Source organism: Galeopterus variegatus, unplaced genomic scaffold, assembly GCF_000696425.1.
Source record: "Galeopterus variegatus unplaced genomic scaffold, G_variegatus-3.0.2 Scaffold2001, whole genome shotgun sequence".
In the NCBI taxonomy this organism is placed as follows: Eukaryota; Metazoa; Chordata; class Mammalia; order Dermoptera; family Cynocephalidae; genus Galeopterus; species Galeopterus variegatus.
Genome location: NW_007728112.1, coordinates 74,455 through 99,082, shown reverse-complemented (window position 1 = coordinate 99,082; position 24,628 = coordinate 74,455). Strand labels below are relative to the sequence as shown.

The following is a 24,628-nucleotide window of genomic DNA, read 5'->3' as shown; positions in this document are numbered from 1 at the left end:
GTGGCCCAGGTCATGACCTTAGCCCCAGCTCTGGGCCGGGCTGTGTCCAAATCCTTCCTGGACATCAGGGTCCCATTCGCTGCTCTGCCCAGACCAACAGCAGCTGATGTTGGGCACAGTCGGGCAGAGTCGGGGAAGAAGAGGGTCGGATCCCAAGGGGACAGGGGCAGCCAAGGCATCCATCTCTCCTCTCAGGCAAGTCCTGCCAGAGCTGAGGGAGGAACACCTTCCCCTGGAAGCCACCCCTGAAGCCTCCAGACAGGGCTGTCCCTGGGCACAGGCCTGGTGGACTCCCACATGACCCAGACCCGTCAGGGGCATTGCTCTGAGAAGGGGCCCCGTGAGTGGGGCCAGCCTCCCACACTGGTGTCTGGCAACACCTCCTTCCCCTGCCACCCAGCAAAGCACAAGCCACAAACTTGAAAAGCAGGTTTTATTGAAGAATTTGGAGGGAAAGTTCCATATTATAGTAGTAAAAATACTCAAGTTGGACGTTGTAAAAAACACCATGGTGCAGCAGCAGCGGCAGCGTCTGGCCGGGAGGGCGTGGAGGGGCAGGTGGCAGCCTCCCCTCCAAAAGGGCTCTGGGGGTGCATACAGCCGGGAAAGGAAAGCATCTAAAAGAACAAGTGCTATCATGGAGAAGTCATCAGAGGTGGATGCGCTTGGTGGGACAGCCACCAAGAACAGTGACACAGGAGGGGGAAAGGAGGGGAGGGAGGGGGCTTTCCTGTCTCTAAGATTAAACCCCCCAAAATGCCTTTGAACAGCATAATACACAGCAACAAATTTAAACCTGTTTCTCTGGGCAACTGGGCAAACCCCGGCCCAGGCCCCACCCCTAGTCCTATCTCAGGGGTGCCACCTCTGAGGATGTCCTCAGAGGCCCAGCCTTAGTGCGGGGGGCAGGCATGTGCCCCACCCTGAGGGAGAGGGTGCCAGCCAGCATGCCACAATGAGGTTGCTTCTGGTGACCCCAGCTGGGCCAAGGCACTGGACCCTAGAAGAGGCGACAGCCAGGGCGGTGGTGAGGGGCTGATGAAGGGGACCGCAGCAGGACCTGCCCGGACCCCACATTGCACATGGCTGCAGAAATCCTTAACGTTTTTCTACATGAACCTAATTGTTCTGAGGGCCGAGGCCACATCTGGAGAACAGACTGGATGAAATAAATTAAGAAAAACCACCCAACAATTTTCTCCCTGATCCGGCTGGCAGGGAGGCCACTGCCTACAGCACGAGGTGCCTTGCCATCCGTGCTCAGGAGGAAGCACGTGGGTCCTCTCCAGTGCACCCGAGAAATAAAAACCACTAAATGCAGACCATTGTGCGGGGCTCCCTCTCTGTCCACTGAAGCCGTGGTCTGGAGCATGTGGCTGCCTGTGGCCAGCTGGCCCCTCCTCAGGCCGTGCCGCTGGCCGAGTAGGAAAACTGGGGGAAATGGGGTCTCCGCTCGCTGTCCACACACTCCATGCTGTCGTCTGTGGGCAAGAGGCAGCTCAGACCCCAGCACCCGCCTCTCCTGGCACCATCACCTGCCCCTGGCTCCAGAAGGGAGAGCTGGGCCTCCAGATGCACAGCCAACCCACTGCCACCCAGCCAGGGAAACTAAGGCAGGGCCCCCCATCTGGACGCAGTGACCCCAGCCCTAAGATGCTGGGGGGAGCATCCCTCTCCACCCTGTTAATTACCACCCTCCAAAAGAAACTCTTTTGGCAAAAATGGATTTTCAAATATCTGAAGCCAATGAAAGGTGAACACTGTGGGCCTCCCTGCCAAGGGCAGTCACTAAGTCCTCCCTGTCTGCTGAGAAGAGAGTGGTCCCATCACCTTGGTCGGGTGGTGTGATGGTGATCATCTGGGCCGTAAACTCCTCATCAAAATACCTGGTGTCAGTCTCTGAAGTGACCTGGGGCTTGAAGGGCGGGCTGAGCTGCAGAGGGGCAGGAAGAGGGGTGGCTGCGGGCCTCACTCTGCACTCCCGAGCCCACCCCAGCCCAGTAAGTGCCAGACACCCACTGTGCCCGAAATCCCCAAGGGGCTGTCTCCAGGCAGTACTGATGCCCCCAGGCAGGGCTCTGGGAAGTGGGAGGTGCAGGGGTGGGGCAGCAGTCTGGGGTGGGCTGATGGTGGGAGCTCCATGGGATAGCAGTGCAGAGGTGCAGAGCTGTACTCACAGCAGCCCCTGCAGGTGGTGAAAGGTAGTACAGCCCAGCTCTGCAAGACCCTCCCTGCCCCCAGGAGGAAGGAGCCAAGTCCACTTTTCTAGTTTTTCTTTCTAGTTTTCTTATTTTTCTCACTGGCTTTCTTATAAATTGGGAAGGGGAGGACAAAGAGGGCAAGTGTGGAACAGGTGTACAGGGTGAGTCCACCCTGCCTCATCCTGGGCTGAAGGACCACACACAGAGCTGCCTGGCCAGGGATCAGGCTGCAGAGAGGACTTGAGACACCCCAGGACTCAAGGGTAACTGTAAAGTGATGTGCACACATAAGGAGCCACCAGGCAGCTCCCGGGTCCCACAGGTAAGGACTTCTTCAAACACCACCCCAGAGTCTGGTCCCTTGAACTAGCAGAGTCAAGGCTGGGCAGCAATTGAGCACTGCCCAAGCCCTGCCACTCTCGGAGGGCAGGAACCTGGACCACAGCCAGGGTACCCTAGGTCAAAGGGAGGAGAGGCCCAGCCAGGTCCTGGGGCTGCTCACTCCAGCCTGGCTGGGACCAGGGGCTCCTGGGGTCACTTGGAAGATGAAAGGCCATGTGAGCACCCCACGGTAGGGACATGTGCAGGAAGGAGCCTCCCCTCGAGGGGGCCTCCCAAATGTGCTAAGAAAGCAGGTACTATCCCCTTTCCCTGCACACCCATAGAGTAGAACTGGGCTCTCCTTGTAGCAGGAGGAATTGAGGTCAGACAGTTGGAGAAACTGGGAGAACAGGGGCGAGCACCCCTACTTCACCCCCAACCAGCCTTCACCGTGCAGCGTCAGGAAGGGCCCATGGAGCTGGCACCTGGTGCAGTATGGGGAGATGGGGAGTCTGTGGGGACACAGCTGGGGGTCAGGGAGGCCCCAGGACAGCTTTCAGGAGGAAACCCAGCACTGCTGACCCTCTGAACGCCGGGAGGGGCACAGCAAGGCCCTCCTTGTACTTGGGGCTGTGGCAGACTCCTGGGCGAGGGTGTGCGAGGGCAAGCGTGCTCCTCCAGCTGTGAGTGTGGGTGTGCTGGTGAGTGCAAGCGCCTGGATGGGTGTTCGAGTGAGCAGAACTGTAACTGTGTGAGGGGTGTGAGACCCAGGCAAGGGGAGGTGTGTGGGGCGCCTGCAGGGGTGGGGGCTGTGGCAGCCACGCACCTTCTTCTCGTACACGTCCTGCCACACGATGCTGGCAAAGAAGCCATGCTGCATGATCTCCTTCGCGTCCTCGGAGCCCCCGCCGAGCCTGGGGCCAGAAACAGAGGCCACGGTAATGGCACTGCCACCCACCCGGGCCCAGGGGCTCAGGCCCCATCTTCCCCTGTGTGACATAGGGCCACTGGATAGGGTGTCCTGGGGCAGTGGGGGACATGGGGCAGCCCCTCTGAGCAGCTGTGGGCAGCACAGCACCCAAGGGCCACAGCAGGGTAGGGGCCTCCCTGAACAGGTGCACAGGGGCTACAGGGCCAGGACTCAGGCCAGCCTTAGCCTGCTGGGCCACTGTGCTTGGACCTGGAGATGCAGCTTTGGGGACAAACCCTGACCAAGGGCAGTGAGCACTAGCCACCAGCATGGCCTGCAGGCTGCCCAGACTGTCTGCACAGGGGCAGCTGCGACTGGGCATGACCTCACCTCTGCTTGGGGTCCTTCTTGAGCAGCCCTGAGAGCAGGGACTTGGCCTCAGGGCCGAGCGTGCGGGGGAAGCGGATCTCCTCCATGAGGATGAGCTCGAAGAGCTTCTCGTGGTCCTGGTTGTAGAAGGGCAGACGGCCGCACATCATCTCGTACATGACCACGCCCAGCCCCCACCAGTCCACTGCCCGGCCGTAGTCGTTGTCCTCCAGCACCTGGATGGTGGCAGGCGACAGGATGCGGTGGCACAGTGTGCCCAGGACAAGATTGGGGGGCATGGGGGCAGGACACAGCATCACAGCATGCCCTGGACACATTCCCAGGACATGAGGGGAGGCAGGCGGGACACAGCATCACGAGGTGCCCAGGACAAGCGGGGGAGCGTGGGGGCAGGACTTGGGGCAGGGGGAGAGGCTCGGGCAGTGTACCTCAGGGGCCAAGTACTCAGGCGTCCCGCAGAAGGTCTTCATGGTGGCACCATCCTTGATGCCCTCCTTGCACAGCCCGAAGTCCGTGATCTTGATGTGCCCGTCCTTGTCCAGCATTAGGTTTTCCAGCTGTGCAGGAAGGTGGCCTTGGGTCAGGAGGTTGCCAGCCCCGCCCCTGCCGGCCCCGCCCCCCACCGGCCCGCAGCGCACCTTGAGGTCCCGGTACACCACGTTCTTCTCGGAGTGCAGGTAGTCCAGGGCCGACACGATCTCAGCGCCATAGAAGCGGGCCCGGTCCTCGGAGAACACACGCTCCCGGGACAGGTGGAAGAAGAGCTGCGGGAGGGAGAACCTGAGGCACAGCAGCAAGGGACGGTCCTCCCTGCCCCGTTACCTGCAGGGGCTTCTCCATCAGGGTCTCAGGGCAGAGGGCACAGAAGGGACCAGCCCCCAGAGGGCATGGGGGCCTAGAAGGTCCTAGAGACCTTAACTTGGGGGGGGGACAGGTTATCCCCAGAGAGGGCAGCTACCCACTGCAGGCATCCCACCACCTGTGAGGACAGCACCATCCTGTGCTGCAAAGGGGCATCTGGGAGGGACGGACTGCAGGAGCTCAGCCACCACCCTGCCCACTGCCAGCCTCCTACCTCGCCCCCGTTGGCATACTCCATGACGAAACAGAGGCGGTCGTGGGTCTGGAAGGAGTACTTCAGGGCCTGTAACAGAAGCAGAGCTGGATCACGGCCCCCGAAGTGGGCAGGAGTGCAGGCCAGGCCCCAGGCAGCCCCCGAGGAACATTTTAAAGATAAGCAATGTGGAGTGGTGTTCAGGCCTCTGGGGATGAGTTAGGGTCTCAGAAGCTGGCAGCACAAAATTGGATGGGCAGTCAAGCAACAGCTCAGAGTGTCCGACCCTGATGCCTTGGCAAGGGGAGCACACGTCCTCCTGGGCACAGCTCCTGGGCTGCCTCCATCCCAAAGGCCATGCGGACTCACTTTAAAAGGAAAAGCCCCACCAGTGGCAGACTCAACCCCAAAATTAATCAAGCCACTACAGCTGAGCCCCATTCACAGCAAATACCTCCTGGGCTGACCTCCCAAGTACAGGAACCCACCCTGGCACAATCACCTCCTGGGCCAAGTCCCCAGAGGATGGAGATCCACCCAGACACAATCACCTCCTGGGCCCAGTCCCTCAGGACAGGGACACACCCAGCACAATCACCTCCTGGGCCAAGTCCCTCAGGACAGGGACACACCCAGCAAAATCACCTCTAGGATCCACCCAGGAACATATACCTCCTGGGCCAAGTCCCTCAGGACAATGACCCACCCAGACACAATCACCTCCTGAGCCAAGTCTCCTGAGAAGGAAGACCCATGTGGCCTGAGCCTCAGCAGAGGCTTCCTCACCACAGGCTTCCGTCCTGGAAGACTGGTCTGCAGGGGGTAGGGTGTGGGGAGCTCGGGGCTTCCCATGGCCTGGGCAGAGGTTGCAAGGCCAAGGTCCCCTGCCCCGCCCACCCTGCACACTGGGGTGCAAGTGCTCAGCCCCAGCCCCACATCAGGCACCTCCACACCCTGACCCTCCACAGGGGGCCCATCCCAGCACCTAGTCAGAGCACATAAAGCCCTCATGTGGCCCGGGAGGCCAGGTCATTGTCCTTCAGACAGCCCCTCGGTGCCTAGAAGGGTCCCATGCAGGACAGGGCTCCGCACTCACCGTGAGGAAGGGGTGCCTGGAGTTCTGGAGGACGCGGTTCTCAGTGAGCGTGTGGGCCACCTCGTCCTGTAAGGCAGGGCCGGTGAGCCACCACCCCGCCCCGTCCCCACCCACCATCCCAGCCCCCGTCCCCCCCACACCTTAGCCACGATGACTTCCTTCTTCAGGATCTTCATGGCATAGTAGCGGCCTGTGGCCTTCTCCTTCACCAAGATCACCTTCCCAAAGGTGCCCTTGCCCAGCAGTTTCAGGTACTCAAACTCATTCATGGTCTGAGGGGCAGCAGGCAGGCACCAGGGTCACCCACCGTCTGCCCTAGGCTCTCAGAAGTACCCCCCACCCGAAGGCACATCTGCGCACTGCGGCCTCCAGCTGGACAGCACATGCAGGCAGTGTGAGGGCCGCTGGAGTCTCCACACAGCAGACTTGGGGGCTGGGGGCTGGGCACAGGGCAGGGGCCCCCTCACACCTGCAGGCCTGCTGGGGTCAGGGGGAGTCCGTGGCTCACAGAAGAACATGGAGCCACATGCCCCAGCTTGGAGCACCGGGGTCTGGGGTACAGTGGACTAACACCACTGGGCTTTCTGGATCCCAGAGTCCCTGCTTCACTTTTGACACAGAAAAGGGGACCTGGAGGGGAGCCAGCGCCCACTGTGAAGCCCGCTGGGACCCCGTGACCCACCAGGCCCCTCCGCAGCCGGGCGGCCCCAGCAGAGGCAGAGGTGGGGGGCCGGGCCTCACCACGCGGTGCTTGGGCTTGGCCAGGGACACCTCCATCTCCTCGGGCCCAGAGTTGTCACTGGGCGAGCCCGACCGGAAGTCCATCATCTCCTCCTCCTGCTTCTTGAGTCCATCAGCCACTGTCTGGATGGCAGTGGTCCACTCCTCCCTGTAGGGCGGTCAGGTGAGGCCCCCGTGCACCCACAGGAGCTCCACCCCATGCTGTCCCCACCTGCTCGGGTTCAGAGGTGGCTGTCGGAGTCCCCAGAGAGAGCCCTGAGAGGCCGCCCACACACTCAGGGTCAAAAACCCTTCTGTATGCTGGGGACACCGAGGCCCAAACTCCCAGCAGGATTGCGCCCCCTCCTCACCCTGATTTCACCTCCAGCCTCAGTTTCCCCACCCAAACCCCACAGGCAGGACTGTTTCCACAGTGTGCTTTGGGGAGGGCTTGGGAGCACGGGGGAGTGAGCAGTGAGCAGAGGCCTCCCCGCCCTGCATACCGCTCCTCGGGTGTCTCCACATGGAAGGTGCGCTCGATGACTGTGGTCCACTGCAGGCAGCGGATGATGAAGGTGTTGGGCCGGGGCCGCTCTGTCTTCATCAGCTGGCATTCTGGGGGCGGGGCCAGGTGAGCATCTTCTGTGCTAGCCCACTGCCCCTCTCCAGGACCCTTCCCACAGCCCTGGCCACACCGGTCTTCTTTCCTGGACTCTACCCACCAGGCACAGGATGCCTCATCCCATAACCTCTCCAAGCCTCAGTTTCCCTCCTCTGAAAATGGTGGTAGGATCCCCATTGCAGCTCCATGTTCTGCTCTATAGGTATGAGGCACCCCCAAGAGAGTGTATGGGGCTGGGTCAGCTCTCTCCACACCATTAGGTCCTCCCTTCCTGCAGTCTCTGAGCCCCCACCATGTGCCATGCCTTGGATGGGGAGGAGTATGGAGGTCCCAGGGAGGGACCAGCAGCCACAAGGGAGCCCTGGAAAGCAGTTCGTCCCACCTTGTGCAGGAATATCCTGCTATTTTCCCAACCACATCTGGAGCACCTGGAGAATGAGCACACCTGAATCACACGCACACCTGGAGAATGAGCACACCTGAATCACACGCACACCTGGAGCACATCCACACCTGGAACACACCCACACCTAGAACACGTCCACACCTGGAGGATGCCCAGACCTGGAGCACGCACACACCTGGAGCACGTGCACACCAGGAGCATGCCCAGACCTGGTGCACGTGCACACCTGGAGCACACGCACCTGCAGCACACGCATCTGGAGCACACATACCTGCAACTGAAGGACCATGGGGACGTGCCAGGCCCTGAGAGGGGTGTGCATGAGTGGAGTGGGCAGCTGTGAGGCCCTCTCCAGGACTCTGGCCCCGCCTGTGTGAGGCAGGAGGGGGCTGGGGGCCCAGCAGAGGGGCCTCTGACATTCCAGTGTCTGGGCCCTGGCAACGGCAAGGGGCCCCAGCCGACCTGGCTTGGCTGAGCAGAGGGAACCCGGGGGCCGGGAGGGGCGTGGGGCCCAGCCTTGTGGAGAAGGCAGCCTGTGTCAACACGGGGCAGGGGAGGGCAGAAACTCGCGCTGGCCTTTTCATCCCCAGCACACCAGCCTCCCACTTGCTCCTGGAGAGCCTGTCAGAGGACACCAGATGCAACAGTGTCCTCAGGGTGGTGGTCTCATCCCCCACAGCCCCAGAACATATCCCCAAAGAAAAGCCCAGGGACACAGAGACCACAGCACAGCTGCCCCTCCTGCCCCAGCTCTGCTCCAGGCCATCCATCTCCTGCAGCTGCTGGCCCTGTTTGAAGGCTCCAGCCCTGACCCCACACCCTCTGGCTGGTGCCCACCCCCGTGTGCGTCCTCAGAAGAGCCCCCTCCATCCTGCTCACTGCACTCAGCCTGTGGAGCCCTCCTGAAGTGCCTCCTCCACCCTCAGCAAGGCCCTGTCTTGGAGTGCTACTGCGCATGTGGGGGGGCACCCAGCTCCTCCCTGAGCCCTGAAGCCCCCAGCCCCAACCGAGGAGGCACTGGGGAGAGCCTAGGACAAGCCACAGTGAGTCCTGCATGGCCACGAGGCTGCCTTGGTCTCCTCACACCCTAAAGGGGGAATTCAGGGCCCACAGGAACTGGTCCTGGTAACCCCCTCTCCCCCTGAAGCCACTTAGCCTGGGGCCTTGCAGGGCAGGGCCTCTGCTCCTATGACTGGAAGCCCTCAGGGCAGGGTTTGCTGGCCAGGCTCCCTCCCCTGCAGCACAGGGCGAGATACACTGGGGTGGGGGACCGGGCAGCCAGGCTGCCAGCCCAACCCCACCTGTCTACACCTGCAGGTACTGAGGCCAGGAGTCTTCCACATCTAGTCTGGGACAGGCCACCTGTGCTAAACATCTTCCGAGACCCTGGAGCAGAACCTGGGGGACCAGTGAGGATGGGGAGTTGGAGCTCCCTGGGGCCCCAGGCTGTAAGGCAGGGAGCGCAAAGCTAACTGGAGTGCAGGGAGCTAAGACGGAGGTGCTAGGGGTGGACCCAGGACACAACAGTGGGCACCATGTTCTGCACCCAGACGACAGCCCGAGACAGGTCCCAGAGGCCCATGGTTAACAAGCTCCATCACTCACAGATGTCCTACAGTCCAACCCTAATTAGCCGCTCAGTCCTACACGCAGCCTGGCCTGCGTCCTTGGCCAGTCCCAGGCAGTGGCACGGGGAACAGGACCAGGCTAGGAGGGCTGCCTGCCGCCAGCATCCCACCCACCAGCCCACACGGGTGGGGTCACACACCGTCCCCTCACAGGTAGGAAAAAAAGCCACCATGTCGCACAGGAAAGTGCCACGTCTCATTTCACTTTGCAGGATGCCCCAGGCCAGCGTCATCAGCCAGCCCCACCACACTCACCCATCCCACGAGCGTGGCGGACCACCCCTCACCCTGCACCCCAGCTGAGGGGGAGGCAGAGGCACCATGCCAGGGTCCTCAGAACCTCACAGGAGAACCGCAGGCTCTTCCTGGGGGTGGCAGAGGTTCCAGGAGCTGGCTGACCCCCACCCGGGGCTGCCCAGTGAGAGACCCTGGCTGGCTACAGCTGGCCCTGCTCAGCCATCCCCCTTGAGGTTGGGCTCTGTCACCCATTGGTCAGACCCCCCAGCCTGTAGAGCAAGAGCACCAGGGAACAGCTTGAGGCTCGGCCAGCCTTGGGACTCAGCCCCAAGACCCCCACCAGCCAGAGCTGGCCCCTAACTGGCCCCAGAGGGGGTGATGTGGGAGCCAGCACTGCCCAGGACACGGAGGATGCAAGGGGGACCTCAGTGTGGGGCCTGGTGGGCACAGAGGGCTCCAGCCTCCCCATTCCCCCTCCCCCCCAATTCCAACCCAGGGTGGCCGAGGGGACTCTTACGTGCCACGGAGAAGTTGTTGAGCGGGGACTCACGCTGGTCCACGTCCTGGGGCCGCTCCTTGTAGCCGATGAAGGTGCCGTCGTTCTTGAGGAGGAAGTAGCGGGGCCGCCAGGTTTTGATGTACTCCCCTGCGGGTGCACAGGCAGTGAGCGCATGCGGCCAGCACCCTCCCCTCCCACAAGCCCCGTCCCAGTGGCCAATAGGCAGCTGGCTGTGCCAGGAAAGACAGATGTGCCCAGGAGGCAGGAGTCCCAGTGGGTGAGCAGGGGTGTGGACAGTCTCCTGAAGGCCAGCAAGGGAGCTGGCCCCAGTTCACTGGGAAGGCAGTTGTGTCTGGAAGGGGGCCAGGGGCACTGGGATGCAGAGGAAGGGGCACAACCGACAGGAGGCTGGGCAGGGGTCTGGGCGAATCTGCACGGCCTTCCTGGAGGAGGTGGCGCCCAGCCAGCCAGTCCCCAGCAGGCACCAGCTAGCTCAGGCACTAGCTACGGCTGCCGGGGCTTCAAGGCCAAGAGCTCCTCCTGAGCTTCCAGGATCCAGCCAGGTGGTGGCTGCAGGTGACGACGACATGTGTAGGCTGCCCTTCACAGCTGGCCTCTGGCTGAGAGGATGGAACTGGTGTCCAGCAATAGGGGCTCGGCAGCACACTCAGAGTGAGACGCACAGGCTAACCCAGCGGACACCGGCCTATCTTCAGCGTGCCGGGGCTGGGTGCTCAGGACAGAGCCACCCCACCCGCTGTGAGACAGCACTACCTGCCCCGAGGCCCAGGGCACCGTCCTGGACAGCGCCTGTGAAACCAGGCCCAGGAAGCAGCCTGGCAGCTGGACCGGGGCTCCGAGGCACTGGGAGCGTGTGGTCCCTGGGCTGAGACCTGCTGCCATGGCCCTGCCACGCCCCACCCACGGGTTACCCAGGTACATGGGAATATTTTCCCCGTTTTGCAACATCAGCCGTAAACAGACACTCACACTTAAGGATGAGAGCAGATGTCCTCTGCGATATCTGAGCGGCTGTCATTTTTCATACTGACACCCGGAAAAAAATGTTTCATTTACATTTTGCCGAGCAAGGAGTTTGAACAACAGGGAACTTACTAATTAGGCAACTGCTTCATCTGAGGGGCCGCTAGGCAGAGAGTGGGGAGGGGGCCAGGATAAGGGGCTGGGGTCCCCCGGCTCTGGGGCTGTGTTTTCCTGCCACAGCTGGAGGACATGGGAGACAGGCAAAGGCCCCATCGCTGGACCACCCACCACTCGGTCCTGCTCAGTCCCCTTGGTGTGGCCCAGATGACCACAGCCCTCCCAGCACACAGTCAATCTCAGGGGGCCAGGAGTCCCAGGAGAGCTCAGAGGACATGGGTCCTTAGGGACTGCAGCAGGCAAGGCCTCCTATCTTCCAGGGAGCCACCAGCCAGGTGGGGGAGGGTGGCAGCTGGCCGTCCCCTCTTCCTGCAATCCCTGTGTGCCTGGCCCTCAACACTCTCCACCCTCAGAACCTCTCTGCAGGGTAACCTGCCCTGCTCCTCGATGGGGACAGAGGTTCTTGGACCAAAAGTCCTGGGCTGGGGTGAGAGAGTCCACCCAGCCACCTCTACCTGCGCCACAAGCCCACACCCCCTCAAGACTCTCAGGGATCCCGGGCTCCACCCACCTCACCAACCCCATGGGAGCTAGGGTAGGGCAGCAGCGTCTCCGCAGAACCAGGTGGGAGGCCTGGCTTTACTGTAAAAGGCATGCCACCAGGGCTGGACAAACGACTACCTCCTGGCCTGCTGGCCTCCCCCGTCCTCCCCTAGCCCCCACTGCCCAGACCCCTTCTGACCAAGTACCTCTGGATATGGCCTACACAGGGCGCCCCACTCCACATGCCCCAGGGCCACTGTGGAGGTGCTGGAGCACCCACCCAGCAGGGCCTGAGTGGCAGGGACCTGGAGTGGCGGGGGAAGGGGGTAGCGAGTGCCCAGCCTCAGGCCATGACCCCAGCTCCAGGCAGGCCCAGACCCCAGCACTGACACAGACCCCGCCCGCAAGGAACCTGAGCACTGCTCAGGGGAATGGGGCTGGCTAAGCAGGAAGGCACCGCCCTCCATGACACTGTGGGACATTCCACCAAACATGGGACAGACGAGATTCTGCTATCCCTCCTCACCGGTCTACTTTTCACAGACAGTCACCAGGGCACGTGAAGACCCAGCCCACACCCTGGCCTTTCCGCGGTGGCCTAGAAATCTGCCCTCACCCCCAAGAGCATTTCACAAAGTCTACACCTAGTTCTGCTGAGTCCTCTGAACCCCTATGCAGTCTGCTGAACAGGGGTGGCCACCCTGGGATGCCGCTCCTGCCCCAGCTTGGGGGTCGGTCACACACACACACACACACACGTGCACACACACGCGCACCCCTCCCCCACGGGTGCAGCAGGCAGGTGGGTGGGGTCTCGTGAGAGGGAGCAGGGCAGGCTCAGGGGGGCTGCATGTGGCCTGCCTCCATCCCCATCCCTGTCCCCGTCCTGTCCCCCATCCCAGGCCACCCCGCCACTCGTGCCCACCCGCCTGCGCACCAGTCTGGAGCTGTCGGCCCCTGATGGAGTGCCTCCCATTCCACCAGCTGCCGCTCCCCAGGACGCTAACTGAGCGGGGAGACTGATGAGCACCCTCCGCACACCCCGGAAATCCATCTTGATCCGCCAACTGCCGCTGGCCCCCACCGCGCCCAGCGAGGCCGCCTGGCACTGCGCCGCGCACACACACTCGGCCCACTCCGACCCCGGCCCTGACCCCTGCACTGTCTCCTACCAGAGCCTGCCTGTGCTCACACCAGGCTCTGGGCCCCACCTCGTCCTCCCGACCGGGCAGGTTCTGGAAGCTGGATCTGAGGATGCAGCACTTGCTGGACAGAGACTGAGGGGGCTGCCCAGCACCCCCCAGATCCGGCTCCGGAGCCAGGTGTGGGCACAGGGGCCAGAGCCTCGGCTTGCCTTTGCCCCAGAAGCCAGACTCACAGACCCCTTCAGAGGAGCAGCAGCAGCCTGGGGGGCCCGGGGACACAGGGCCAAGGCTCCAGAGACACCCAGGTCTCTTTCTTCATCTCCTGCCTCAAGCCTGGCCAGGTGGTTACTCAGGGGGCACAGCAGCTCCAGCTGCAGCCTGGGCTGTGGCCCGCATCCCCGTGCCCCCTCAGGACCGGGGCTAACACAGGATAGGACATGTGGAGGACACAGCCACCCCTGTCCTCATGGCCACAGGAGGCAGCCCCCGGTCAGCCTGCCCCCACGTCCCCAGCCTCACTTACTAAGCCCTGCAATCCTCCAGCAGGAAGAGACCAACCCGCTGGGGGCTTGCGGGGGTGGGTGTCCTCCCAGAGGTGCTGGGTGCTCATCCTGGGCAAGGGGCCTGCCACCCAAGCTCTCCTTGAGTTCCCCACCAGTTGTGTTCTGGTCCCTGGACTCACCCACACTTGGGGTGGGAGGTGCGGGGGTGGGCGCCACCTGCCTGCCTAGCCCAGCAGGTGTGGGCATGCAGAAACCAACATCGCCGATCACTGGGGGGGGCTCTGCCTAGGGGGTGGCATCCTGAGGGGCAGATTCTGCATGCATTTGTGTCTGGAGCTAAGGCGGGGCATGGTATTCCAGGTGGGGACCCATGCCCCTAAGCCAGCCACACCCACAGCCCGGAGCTCCAGGCCTGAGGCAGCAGCTGCCTTCAGTAGGCTGGGGACCGGGCAGGGCCACCCAGGGTTCTGTGTCCTGGCCTAGGGTGGCCGGCAAAGCCCAGGGCTCCCCCAACTCCTCCTGCTCCCTCTGGGCCCCTCCACCAGGAGGGCCTTCCACCTGCTACCGTTCACCCCCAGAGCCTGCTCATCCCCAGGATAAAGGGCTGGAAGGCCCCTAAGGAAAGGGGATTCCTCTCCAGCAGCCCCTCAGGCCAAATGTATGGGTTCTGGGAGGTGTAGGCTCCCAAAGCAGCACCACCAGGGCCACAAGGCCAGTGCTCGGGGACAAGACAGGCACAGGCCAGGGCCTGCCCTCCCCACACCTCACAGCCACATGCCCGGGCCACACTGGGGGTCATGGCACCCCCACAGCACCCACACAGACTCGGAGGCCAGGGTCCATGTGCCATGGATGGGCCTGATGGGCACACCATGTGCCAGGCCTGACCAAGTCCACCCCAGCTGCCAGGTGTGTAAGCCCCTCTGAGCCAAGGCCTGCCCGGCCACCACAGCCTGAACTCCGGGAACATTCTTTCCACGTCCCTAGTTTTCGGGGAAACTGCTGGATAAACACTTTGCCGCAGCAGTGGTGGCAGTGGCAGGCGGTGGCTGGCAGGACGCCAGGCGGCACCGAGCTGTTTCTCCACAGCAAAGTAAGCCCCAGCAGGCCCGGGGAGCGGGTGCCAGCTGACAGCGGCAACCACGCGGTCCCCCGCCGCCGACACATCCATCGCACGCCGACAGCTGCCGGGCGTCCATCTACCTTCTCCGGCACATTGAGCACAGCCCTGCTGCGCGGCTCACCCGTCGAGGCCACACACAGCCCACCCGTCGCTTCCTGCCAGGCAGCGGGCAGGCAGCATGGGTCATCTCGAATGGCGCAGCCTGTCCCCCTTATCACCAGGAGGGTGCTAGGCCACGGACTGGTGGAGAGAGCCCTCAAACCCCGTGAATGAGCGCCAGGGTGGGGGTGGAGGGAGGCCAGCCAGACCCAGCTCGGGCAGAGCCCCAGCTCTGTGAGGTGAAATACGCCAACCTGTTCCTCCAGGGGTGAGCCCTTCACCTCAAGGACCTCACAGGGGTGGGGCACAAATGGCCCATCTGGACGAGGAGAGGAGAGGTGCCCATTCCCGGGCCAGCAGGTGACACTCCATCAGGACTGCCTGGGCCTTCCCTGGCCCACGCTCCCAGAAAACCCACCTGGCAGGCAGGGAGGGCATGGACCAGTATGTCCACCAGTTCCCTGGGGAAAGTAAAGCTCAGATAAGAGGGCCCTCAAGGTCACAGAGGTTCACATCATGACCGGAGACCCAGATCCTATTGCCTAGGCTGAGTTCATTGCTTGACACGAACTGTGAGCTCTTCCCAGGCCTTTGGTTCTGCCAGTAAGCAGGCCTCAGCCTAATGCACACATGCCTGGGACGAAGGGAGGCATGTGGGGAAGGAGGGAGGGACGCAGCCGGGGGCACCGCCACCCTCTGCCACTGTGGAAGTGCACCTGAAGGCATGGGCAGCCACTCGGCTCCTTCCTGCTGCTCCAGGGTGGCATCTAGTTCGGGGCCTCTCCAGCCTCTTGCCCCTACTGGGGTACTGGGCCTCCTGACAACAGCTGCCCCCAGCCCACCTCCCAGAGCTACAGCATCCTACAGACAACCTGAGACTGGACATCCCACCCACCCAAACATCCTCCTGCAAGCTCCACCTTCTCCATGGGCACCGCCCATCACCCACCCCTCAGGCCTGAAAAGGGGGCCACACCTGATCCACTGCAGAGCCCACCAATGCTACATCCTGAGCCCCCTCAGATCTGCCCACTGAGCTCACTCCCCACAGCTCTGCACCAGTGCAGTGGCCCCCACCCATACCCACCGCCTGACTTCTACTCCCCTCCACCCCATCAGCTCCCTGCCCTCCCCCCATGTCACTGCAGATCAGGCCACAGCCCCAGTGCCCTATGTGCCGCCCACTCTAGCCATCGTCTCCCCCTGCAGCAGGTGGCCTTCTGATCCCCTGCCTCACTGCCCTCCCACCTGCACTGTCTGGTCTCTCACCACTGCAGCCTCAGCAACAGCACAGACCTGGGCACTCATTGAACCCATGAAAACAGGGGGCCCACAATGGGGGGCTCTGGGGAGCTGGTCTAAAAGCCTGGGCTGGGTCTGGGATCCAGGGCAGCCACAGCCACACCCTCACAGAGGGCTGTCCAGGGGCCCACAGAGCCTGTGCAGGCCAGCCAGACCCCGGCTAGGGAGCTGGGAGTTTGAGAGGCTAGGGGGTCACCGGCCAACCCCTGATCAGCAGGCTCTAGGACAGGAGCTATAGTCCTCAGGTGGCCCCTACCCAAGCCCACACATGGCACGCTGCACCATGCTTGGGGACTTCCAAAACAGTTCCCAATGGGGACATGTCTCGCCCTCAGTCCTGTGCCAAGAACTCAGACCCAAGCAAGCAAGGTGACAGGGCTCCCGGGCAGGACAGAGACTGGGAGAGGGACTGGACAGGATGTGACCAAGCAGATCCATTCTGCAAGGGGACATGGATGGCCAGAGTGCCCTCCTGCGACACTGCCCACGGCAGAGGGAGAATGCAGCAGGCTTCTTCCAGGGGCTGGACCACTGTGGAGCAGTCTGCGGGGCCGTCTACGGGGCTAGGACAGTGGCACTGAGCCTGAGTCTCTTCCAAGGGTGCGGGGCCTACCCACACCCCTCCCAGCTCCCTGCAAACACCCAGACGCAGAAACAAAGACCCAGTGGCTAAGCGACCCCCAGCTTCTCTTGAGCCGGGGCCCTCTTGGCAGATGAAGGGCTCTGCGGGTTGCCCACAGGCAGTTTCTCGATCCATGATACCCCCAGGAGGAAGCACCCTGCACTGGGGTGGTGAACAAGGGCCAGGCCAGAGGAGCCCCGCCCTCCATGCCAGCGGTGGTTAGCACCCTCCAGAGAAGAGCCTGCGCCTTTTGCCCTAACTCAGGGCCACAGCTGAGCTGGCAGAGCGCTGAGGGCAGCCAACAGCTGTGGCTGCACTCGCCCCCCACGTTACCACCAAGCTTGTCACCCAGAGCTGTTCTGCCCTCTCCCCTAGCCGGCCCCTGGCCAGCCTCCTCCGCACCCTGCCAGGCCCAGAGAGCTGCTGCTGCCTTCAAGAGGCCTGCCCGATGTTGGCCTCTGGCTCTCACTGCCCCAAAGGCTTCCTTCCCCATGTGCTCTGAAAGTCCCACCCGACCCTGACAACCAGCTGGGCAGGTGGGACCACCCAGAGATTACTCAGGGCTAAGGGTGGGGGCTGCAGTTCAGGGGCCCACCCAGGGATCCTCAAACCCAAACCCCCCACCCCAGGGACCCTTCCCGTAGGCCCCCAGGGTAGGCAGCAGAGCTGCCATGAAACCCACCCCACTCAATCCCAATGTTTCTGAAATGTGGACCTGTTATTTTTAAGGTTAAAGAAAAAGGTATCCACAGGGAGGAAGGAAGGCAGGTGGGCCCCCACTGGGCATGAAGGAGTGGAGGACAAGTGGGGCCCAGGGCTTGGGCCAGCGCAGCCTTCTCATGGGGCCCAGGACAGGGGCTGGGCATGCCGAGGGGCAGGAGTGACGGACATCTGCCCACCATGGGGCAGCCCGGGAAGTAGGCGCAGAGCCTCCGCCGCTGGCTCCAGTTATAGGAGGGCCTGAGGGCAGGGAGCTGGCTCCGAGCCCGGCCTGGGTGTGCCGGGCAGAGGGGACGCCAGCCCCAGCCCAGCCGGTTCCCTGGGCCCCCTCCCACAGCACTTCTAGGAACACAACCTGAGGCGGCCCAGCCAGGCCCTCGGGAGGGGTGGGGGGACAGGGGTCTGCAGTGGGCACAGAAACCATCCCACCCACGTTCCGTCCCCTCCTCCTTCCAGGCCTCCATTTCCCTTATGTGCAATGTACATTCTGCTACCCCATGGGGTGGCTGAGGGGGTCTGCAGAGGTTGTTCTAGGGTCCCAGCAGCTACATGGGTCTCATAGCCCTGTCCCGACTCCTCTCCCCTCCTTGTGAACTCCCATGGAATCCAGCCCCCCTCTCCCAACCCCCATAGGGCATCCCTGCCTTGAGAATTCCGGTGACCAGGCAGCAGGGACAGGAGGCTGCCTGCTGGGGAACTACCCAGGGGTCCAGGCTGGGGCCCACAGTGGCCCCTCACCCCCAGTGCAGGGCCACCTCAGCTTCCTCTTCGGTTGTTTGTTTTTGAAGGGCGAACTCAACATGCTCACAAAACAGGAAACAGCCCCAACACTGGCAGGCCTCAGCCACAGCCACGCACCACGGTCTCCACCAGGCCCACACCTCCCATGCCCTCGGCCCGGTGGGCCCAGGGGTGCCAAGGTCCCACTCTCTGCCCAGCACTCCTGCCTGACACCACCTGCACCCACCGCTCCCTCACTCCTACCCAGGCACCGACCAAGTGCCCCCAGCACCTCCTCCCGCCCTGGGGCCTGGCCGCCCTGTCCTGCCCATGGGGGTGTCTGTGACCCTCATGCTCCCCACAGGAGAACTGGAGCTTCACATTAACTGTCCCAAGGCCTAGTAGACTCAGGGACTGAAACCACAGCCACAGCAGCACCGCCTGACAGGGAAACTGAGGCCCAAGGAGCTTCAGGCAGCCCTGCCCTCTCCAGCCCACAAGGTTCGCACAGGCTGAGGGGAAGGTTTGCAGGCGCCTTCCCTTGGTGGTCCTGCTGAGCCCTCACCCTGCAGGGAAATGAGTGGCCTCCATTCACACACGAGCCGTGACCCTCCGAGGATGTCTGCTCTCTGAAGTGGGCTCAACAAGCCCCCACAGGCCTCTTCCACAGGTGTCAACTCAGCAAAGCGCAGGACACCAGGGGGCTGCACCCTCCATGGACCCCTACCCCCTACAGGGACCCCTGGACCAGCTGGAAAGCAGGGGCCAGGACGGAGATGCAGTGGGGGTCTGTGTCACAGACACCACGGGACACGGGAGAGGGAACCACCCTCTACCCCCCACCCCCTTGTGGGAACAGCCTGCACCAACCAGGCTGGCTCCTCTTCACTGGGTCCCTGTCAGCCGGCAGCCAGCCTGGGTGAGCCCAGGAGGCGCCTCTCTGGTGGCAGCCTATTCCCTTCCCAGGCCGGGCCTGCTCTAGAGCCCCCAGCCCCTTTGCCCTGCGTCCCTACGTCTTGGCTGCCCTCCTCTGCCCCCTTCTGGCCCCCTGGGCCCTGCCAGGTTGGGTGGACAGGAGCAGGACCCCAAGGGCTGGGGGCTCCCCCAGGCAGCTTCCCAGGGGGCTGGGCTGCAGCCGGGGTGGTATGGGCGGGATGGGCCAGCCTTTGGTGGGTACGACACCCCAAAGCAGCTGCACAGACACGGACCTGACGCCTTAACACACAGCTATTTTATAATTTCAAGATTGAAAACCAGAGGCCACAGGCCTCATTCACCCAGACCTACTTTTGGGCCCAGCGTTGGCTTTTAAAAATTTTCAGCATTCAAAAAACAGGGGGCTCGCATAAGAGACAAAATCTTTGAAAATTGGAGTGTTTGTGCAACCCAGCCCGCCAGGAGTGGCCACCAGTGGCTGGAGCTGAGCTACAGCTGCTCGTCACTTGGATGTCCCCCCACAGCTTGAGACATCTGTCCGCCTGTCCCCCAGGCCCTGATGGCCAGGCCCAGCTCCTCTGGCCCAGAGCACACAGCCAGGAAGCAGCCTAGGGTCACTCCCCAGAGATGGGCACCACCTCCTAATGGGCAGGAGGAGGTGGCCAGACACCCCACACCACCCCTCACTCGCAGCAGGACGCCCACCCACTCTCATCTCAACGCCCATGCAGCCTCTGGAGGCACCATCATTCCACACGTGACCAGCCAGTAGCCGTGGTGGGACTGTCACCCTGGGGTCAGCCAAGAACCAGCGTGCTCCAGGCCCTGGGCTGGATGCAGGGAGACCAGCCCACCCCCAGGGCAGCACCCCAACCTGCAGCTGCAAGAAGCGAGGCATGGCACAGGGCACCTGAGAGGGGCCAGGCCGGGCCCTGAGGACAGTCATGTGTCCCTCCCTCCTGTCCACCCTCCAGCCAGGTCTGAACAGCCAGAGGCAGGGAGGGTTCAGTCCAGGGGAGGAGAACAGAGGGACTGGAGCCACAAGCAAGCCAGTGCTGTGGGTGGGACCTAGCCCTGCAGCACTAGGCAGGGAACGAGTCTGCAACACACAGAAGGTCCCCAGCGGGACGGACTGGGGGAAGTGAGGGGCCCCTCGAGGACAGGACTTCTTTGGCAAGCAGGGGAAGGCTGTGCAGGGGACACGGGCCTGAGCCAGAGCAGGATGCCGGCCTACTCAAGGCAGCAGAGAGGCCAGCACCTGCCGTGGGCATGCAGCATGTCCTGCTGCCTCCCACCCTTGGCCGCCCCACGACATGGGATGGAGGCGAAGGGCCAGAAAGCAGGGATGACAGGACCCTCCCTCCTGGCCTGAGGCCGGGGCTGGGCAGTGGGCCTAGGGGCTGCTAGGCTGCCTGCACGCTGACTCAGGGCCCCACGAACCACATTCTCTACTCCACCAGGTCTTCACCCCCTCACCACTCCCACAGTAGAGATGGTGAAACCAAGGCCCGAGAAGCTCAGTGAACTTGTCCCTGGACGGGGACACAGTGACAGAGTGGCCTAATATCCCCTGTTCCCACCCAGACCTTTCGAAGGCACCACCCATAAGCAGCAACCTGAAACTCACCGAGGCCTCGGAGGGGGCACTCCTGACCAGCAGATGCTTCGGTGACTGCGGCCCAGGCCCCTGGGTAGTCTTGAGGCCCAGGCCTTGGGGGGTCGGCCCTAAATCTAACAGCCGGTCAACAAACGTCTGCCGAGGATTAAGCAGCAGCCCCAGGCCGCAGACTGTGTGCGGCACAGCAGAGAGGAACAGGGGACAGGGCAGGGGTCCCCAATACCAAAGGAGGTTGTGAAGTGAGGCAGAAGGGCCAGATGTGATCAAGGGGGGTCCTGGGGGCACGAGGAGGGGCAGCATTGGGGGAGGGGATGGAGAAGGCAGGTGGGGGCAAGAGGCCTTGGGGGGAAGCCAGGCGAGGGTCTCTCCAGGGACCACAGGCCCCCGCAGCCTCCTGGCCCCACCCTGAGGTCCAGTGGGCTGGTCCCCGCAGCTCCCATCCAGCTCTCCTTGGTCCCGCCTCGAGCCCCCGGCCTCTCCTCTCGGTCATGCTTTCGCCTCCTCCCCGGCCGCTGCAGCTTCCCAGGCCTGCTCTCCTATACACCCCACAAAACCCCAGCTGGTGATACCCCCTTGTGCCACCCCCATACCCCAGCTCTATCTGTACCTAGGGTGACCCCTTCAGAAGATGTGGGCTCCATCTGCTGGAGGGTGCACATGAGGAGGGGTGAGCCGTGCACAGGGTCACCAGAGCTCTAGGAGGAAAAAGGTCTGGAGCAAGAGGAAGGCAGGAGGGAGTGACTCGCCCAAGGCACCTGGACATAAAGCTGGGCCCTGGCTGGACGGAGGAGCAGAACAGCCCACCCACCCCCACTGCCCACCCCCAGCAACAGAGGATGTGCACGGCAGGGGCCGTGAGCAGAGCTGGAAGGTTAGGTGCCGTGGCCGCAGCGCCCATCCCACAGGCTCCTCGCCAGGCCCCTCAGAGGTTGCAGGGTCATGTGAGTGAGGGGTGGAGGCTGGATGTGCTGCGCCCAGCCCACTCTGCAGCTCCAGCACAAATGCGCCCCGCACCCAGGCCCCTGGGTGGTACGGAGCCCTCCACTCCCCACTGCCCAGGCCTAAGGCAGGCGCTGGGCCAAGCCAAGCAGCCCTGCCCTGCCTGCCCTCAGGAGCCCTGAGCCACCAGCATGCCAGGCCCTGGAATGGCCCAGTGTCCCCACTGCCTTCCAGGAAAGCCAGGAGGGAGGCTGGCAGCGACTGTCCCCGCCCACCAGGCCCGGCCAGCCAGCCACTTGGTCAGCCGGCCCTGCACAGGGCCTCCCACCCAGGAGGCCCCGCGAGGCCTCCCCTCCAGGCTGCAGGACTCTGCGCCGGTCCAGGAGCCCTGGGAGGGAGGCACTCCCCCAACCAGCAAGGCTTGGCACAAGCACTCGCAGACCTTGGGGTCACCAAAGCATCCACCCCTGAAGGAGCCCCACAGGCCCAGCGGACTAGCCGGTTCTGAGACCCCCGGGCAGACCACGGGGCAGTCCCCGTCCCCTGGCCCCCGCGATAGGCACCCACCTCGTTTGTGCAGCCAGCCCTCCTTCACGATGGCCACGTCGTTCATGGCGCCCGGGCTGCAGAAGGCTGGACGGCCCAGGCAATGCTCACGATCTCCTCTCAGGCGGGCTCTCCCCAGCCAGCCGGCCCGGACTCAGCGTCTGCAAGAAGCAAGGGGAGTGTGTGAGGCTGTGTCCGACTTGGGGTCGGCTCTTCCATCCCACCAACCTCGGGGTCTCGGCCCAAGTTTGCCCTCCCATGGGACCTGAACTCCTGTTAGCTCAGACCCCTGTCCCCATCTCACTCCCCGCTGCCAGCCTTCCCTTCCCCAAACACTCACGCCGCCTGACATAAAACCCGTGTTACTCAACACTGCTCCCCACACCTAGGCCTCTCCTCAGCCGGGCTTCAGCCCCTGCCACGGGCCTCTCCTCCCCGCCCTCAAAGCCGGCTGCATGCCCACTTCCCCCATTCCCACTTCCCTGGCCCCTGTACAAATCACTCCCATCCCAGCCTCCCTACCCTGCCAGACCAGCCAAGAGGCCGCCTCCTCCAGGCAGCCCCTCTGGCTGCTTTGGCCCTGGCTGGCTCGGCCTCCCTGAACCCCTGGTGCTGGTTGCTCCCGTCTGCTCTCCCTTTCTGTGGTGTTTCTACCCACAGACTGGGATCCCCGAGGCAGGGCACAGGCCTCCTCCTGCCCACTCCCCAGACTGAGAAAGCAGAGAAATTCAAACATGAAAAAGGCAGGACCAGGAGTGCAGGCGCCTGGAGAAAATGAGAGCCCAGAGCCCTCCAGGGTGACACTAAAAACCTCCCGGGGAGAAACCCCAGGCCCCTCCTAAACCACAGCACCCCTGCCGGTCTGAATCTGGTTCATTCATTCGGCCAACGTCTATCAGGCATCTCTGGTTTTGCCAGGCCCAGTGCTGGGCTCTGGGGACAAAGAGAGGCTCAGACGGTGCCGTCAGTGGGGAGCACCCAGTCCAGGGTGGTTACAGACCCATAATTACAGCATTCAGCAGGCAACAAACAGGAGAGGGGGGCACTGTGTAAGCCTGTGCCCTGCAGTGGCCCACCAGCCAGCCCTTGCTTAACACACTTTGGCCACTGATGCTGCACGGCCCTACCCATTGCTCCCCAGCTGGGTGAACTCCTAGGCATCCCTCAAAACCCATCACACATCTGGGCATCCCAGGAAATAGCACTTGGCATGCTCTTCCTGATAGCGGTCCCTTGCTACCCCTCCACAGGCACTCCTAAAGGCAGGAGAGTCCTCTCTGGGACCTCCAGAGTAGGTAAAGAACCTGAAGACCTCCCTGGAATAGATCCCAACACGGGTCTTTCTACAGCCAGTCTAGATGATCTCCTACTGGGCCACTTTTCTGGCCTCCTGAGGCAGGGGCTGGGCACCCAGAGAGGGTCGCTTTGCACTGTCTTAAGCCAAATTTAGAACAGCAGGAAGGCTCCACTGCCTTGTGTCTGATGCCAGGACAGGGAAAACCACACCTTGCCCAAGGAAGAGTATCCAAAGCCCTCAGCAGGCGCATGGCAATGACAGACCAGCAAACCAGACCAGAGGGAGATGTTGCTGAGGACAGGGCTCTGAGCCCCACACAGTGGCACAGGGGGCTCTGTTGACACTGAGTAGGAGTGGCCTAGAGGCACAGGGCTGGACTCAAAGAACTTGGGATGTCCCCTCCCACCCCCACCCTGGCCTGAGCCCTGAGACCTGCTGCTGACAGTCAGACAGCTGTCGAGAGCCATGTGTAAAAATATATCTGTGCACACACACGGTGGTGTACGCCTGCACAGAAATGTATACAACAAGCCAGCGCCAGGGCTGCCTCTGGCGTCGGGCATGCGGATGCAGGGGATCCCTACTTCCACAGCTTCGGCACTGTGAGTTCCTCTACCATAAGCCCCTACTGCTGCTATTGTTATTACTTGTCACAACTTTTTACAAAATAGTCTGTGTTCTAAAAGGGCTCCCTCCCCTGCCTCCAAAGTACTGGCTTGTGAGCTTTATGTGCAGCTGCGGGAGAGGGAACCAAGCTCCATCAATGCGCCCCACCCTTCGCTTGGATGAGGGGCTCAAAGCAGCCCAGAGTGGCCGCCTGGAGCATGGCGGGGGCCCCTGCAGCAGAGCACAGGCCCAAGCCCACCCTCTGTCTACCACAGTAGTACCCAGGAGACAGGCCCCCTGGGGACAAGTTCAGCAGCTGTCCCGGGATGCCCACACTGGCGGACAAGCCCCAGCCGCTCTCCAGGGAGGCAGCATCTCCAGAGCTCACCCGGGACAGGACGCCGTTTCCGGGCTCAGGAGGCTTAGTAGACCTTTGCGGGCTAGCCTGGGCACCCAGCCACCAAGTACAACTTCACGTCCATGGGAAATGAGGTCTCCTGGCCAGGGCCCTCCCACAAACTCGAAGGCCGGCTGGGGCAACCCTTCCTCCTGACTCTGCCAGCTGCCTGGCTGGCCAAGCTCCCGGGGGCGCCCCACGCCCACCGCTCCCGCGCACGCAGCGCCCCCTCCCCAGCCAGGCGCAGCGGCTTCCCCAAGGTCACGAGGGAGGCCGGGGACGGCGGCCGGCAGCCCCGGCGCCCCGCGGGGGGCCGCCCTCCCGCGT

The 24,628-nt window shown here is 63.0% G+C and overlaps 1 protein-coding gene across 1 annotated transcript; it reads right to left on the bottom strand.

Moving 5' to 3' along the window:
• Window positions 1-416: 416 nt before the first annotated feature.
• AKT1 (v-akt murine thymoma viral oncogene homolog 1) lies at window positions 417-22,094 on the bottom strand. The gene is made up of 13 exons (XM_008580004.1): window positions 22,023-22,094; window positions 10,103-10,231; window positions 7,196-7,307; window positions 6,714-6,861; window positions 6,113-6,244; window positions 5,973-6,038; window positions 4,898-4,966; window positions 4,461-4,586; window positions 4,251-4,379; window positions 3,823-4,037; window positions 3,349-3,436; window positions 1,831-1,933; window positions 417-1,481 (listed from the first exon to the last, which is right to left on the bottom strand). Exons 1-13 carry the CDS (start codon window positions 22,066-22,068, stop codon window positions 1,402-1,404), a joined length of 1,443 nt encoding a protein of 480 aa, XP_008578226.1. The 5' UTR covers window positions 22,069-22,094; the 3' UTR covers window positions 417-1,401.
• Window positions 22,095-24,628: the final 2,534 nt, after the last annotated feature.

Bases quoted from the DNA above. Each gene is read 5' to 3' on its own strand.
- AKT1 (XM_008580004.1), bottom strand. From the start codon at position 22,068: ATGAACGACGTGGCCATCGTGAAGGAGGGCTGGCTGCACAAACGAG. The intron at 7,308-10,102 runs GTAAGAGTCCCC...CCCCGCCCCCAG, and splicing joins CAACAACTTCTCCGTGGCAC to AATGCCAGCTGATGAAGACA. The intron at 4,587-4,897 runs GTAGGAGGCTGG...TCCCTCCCGCAG, and splicing joins AGTATGCCAACGGGGGCGAG to CTCTTCTTCCACCTGTCCCG.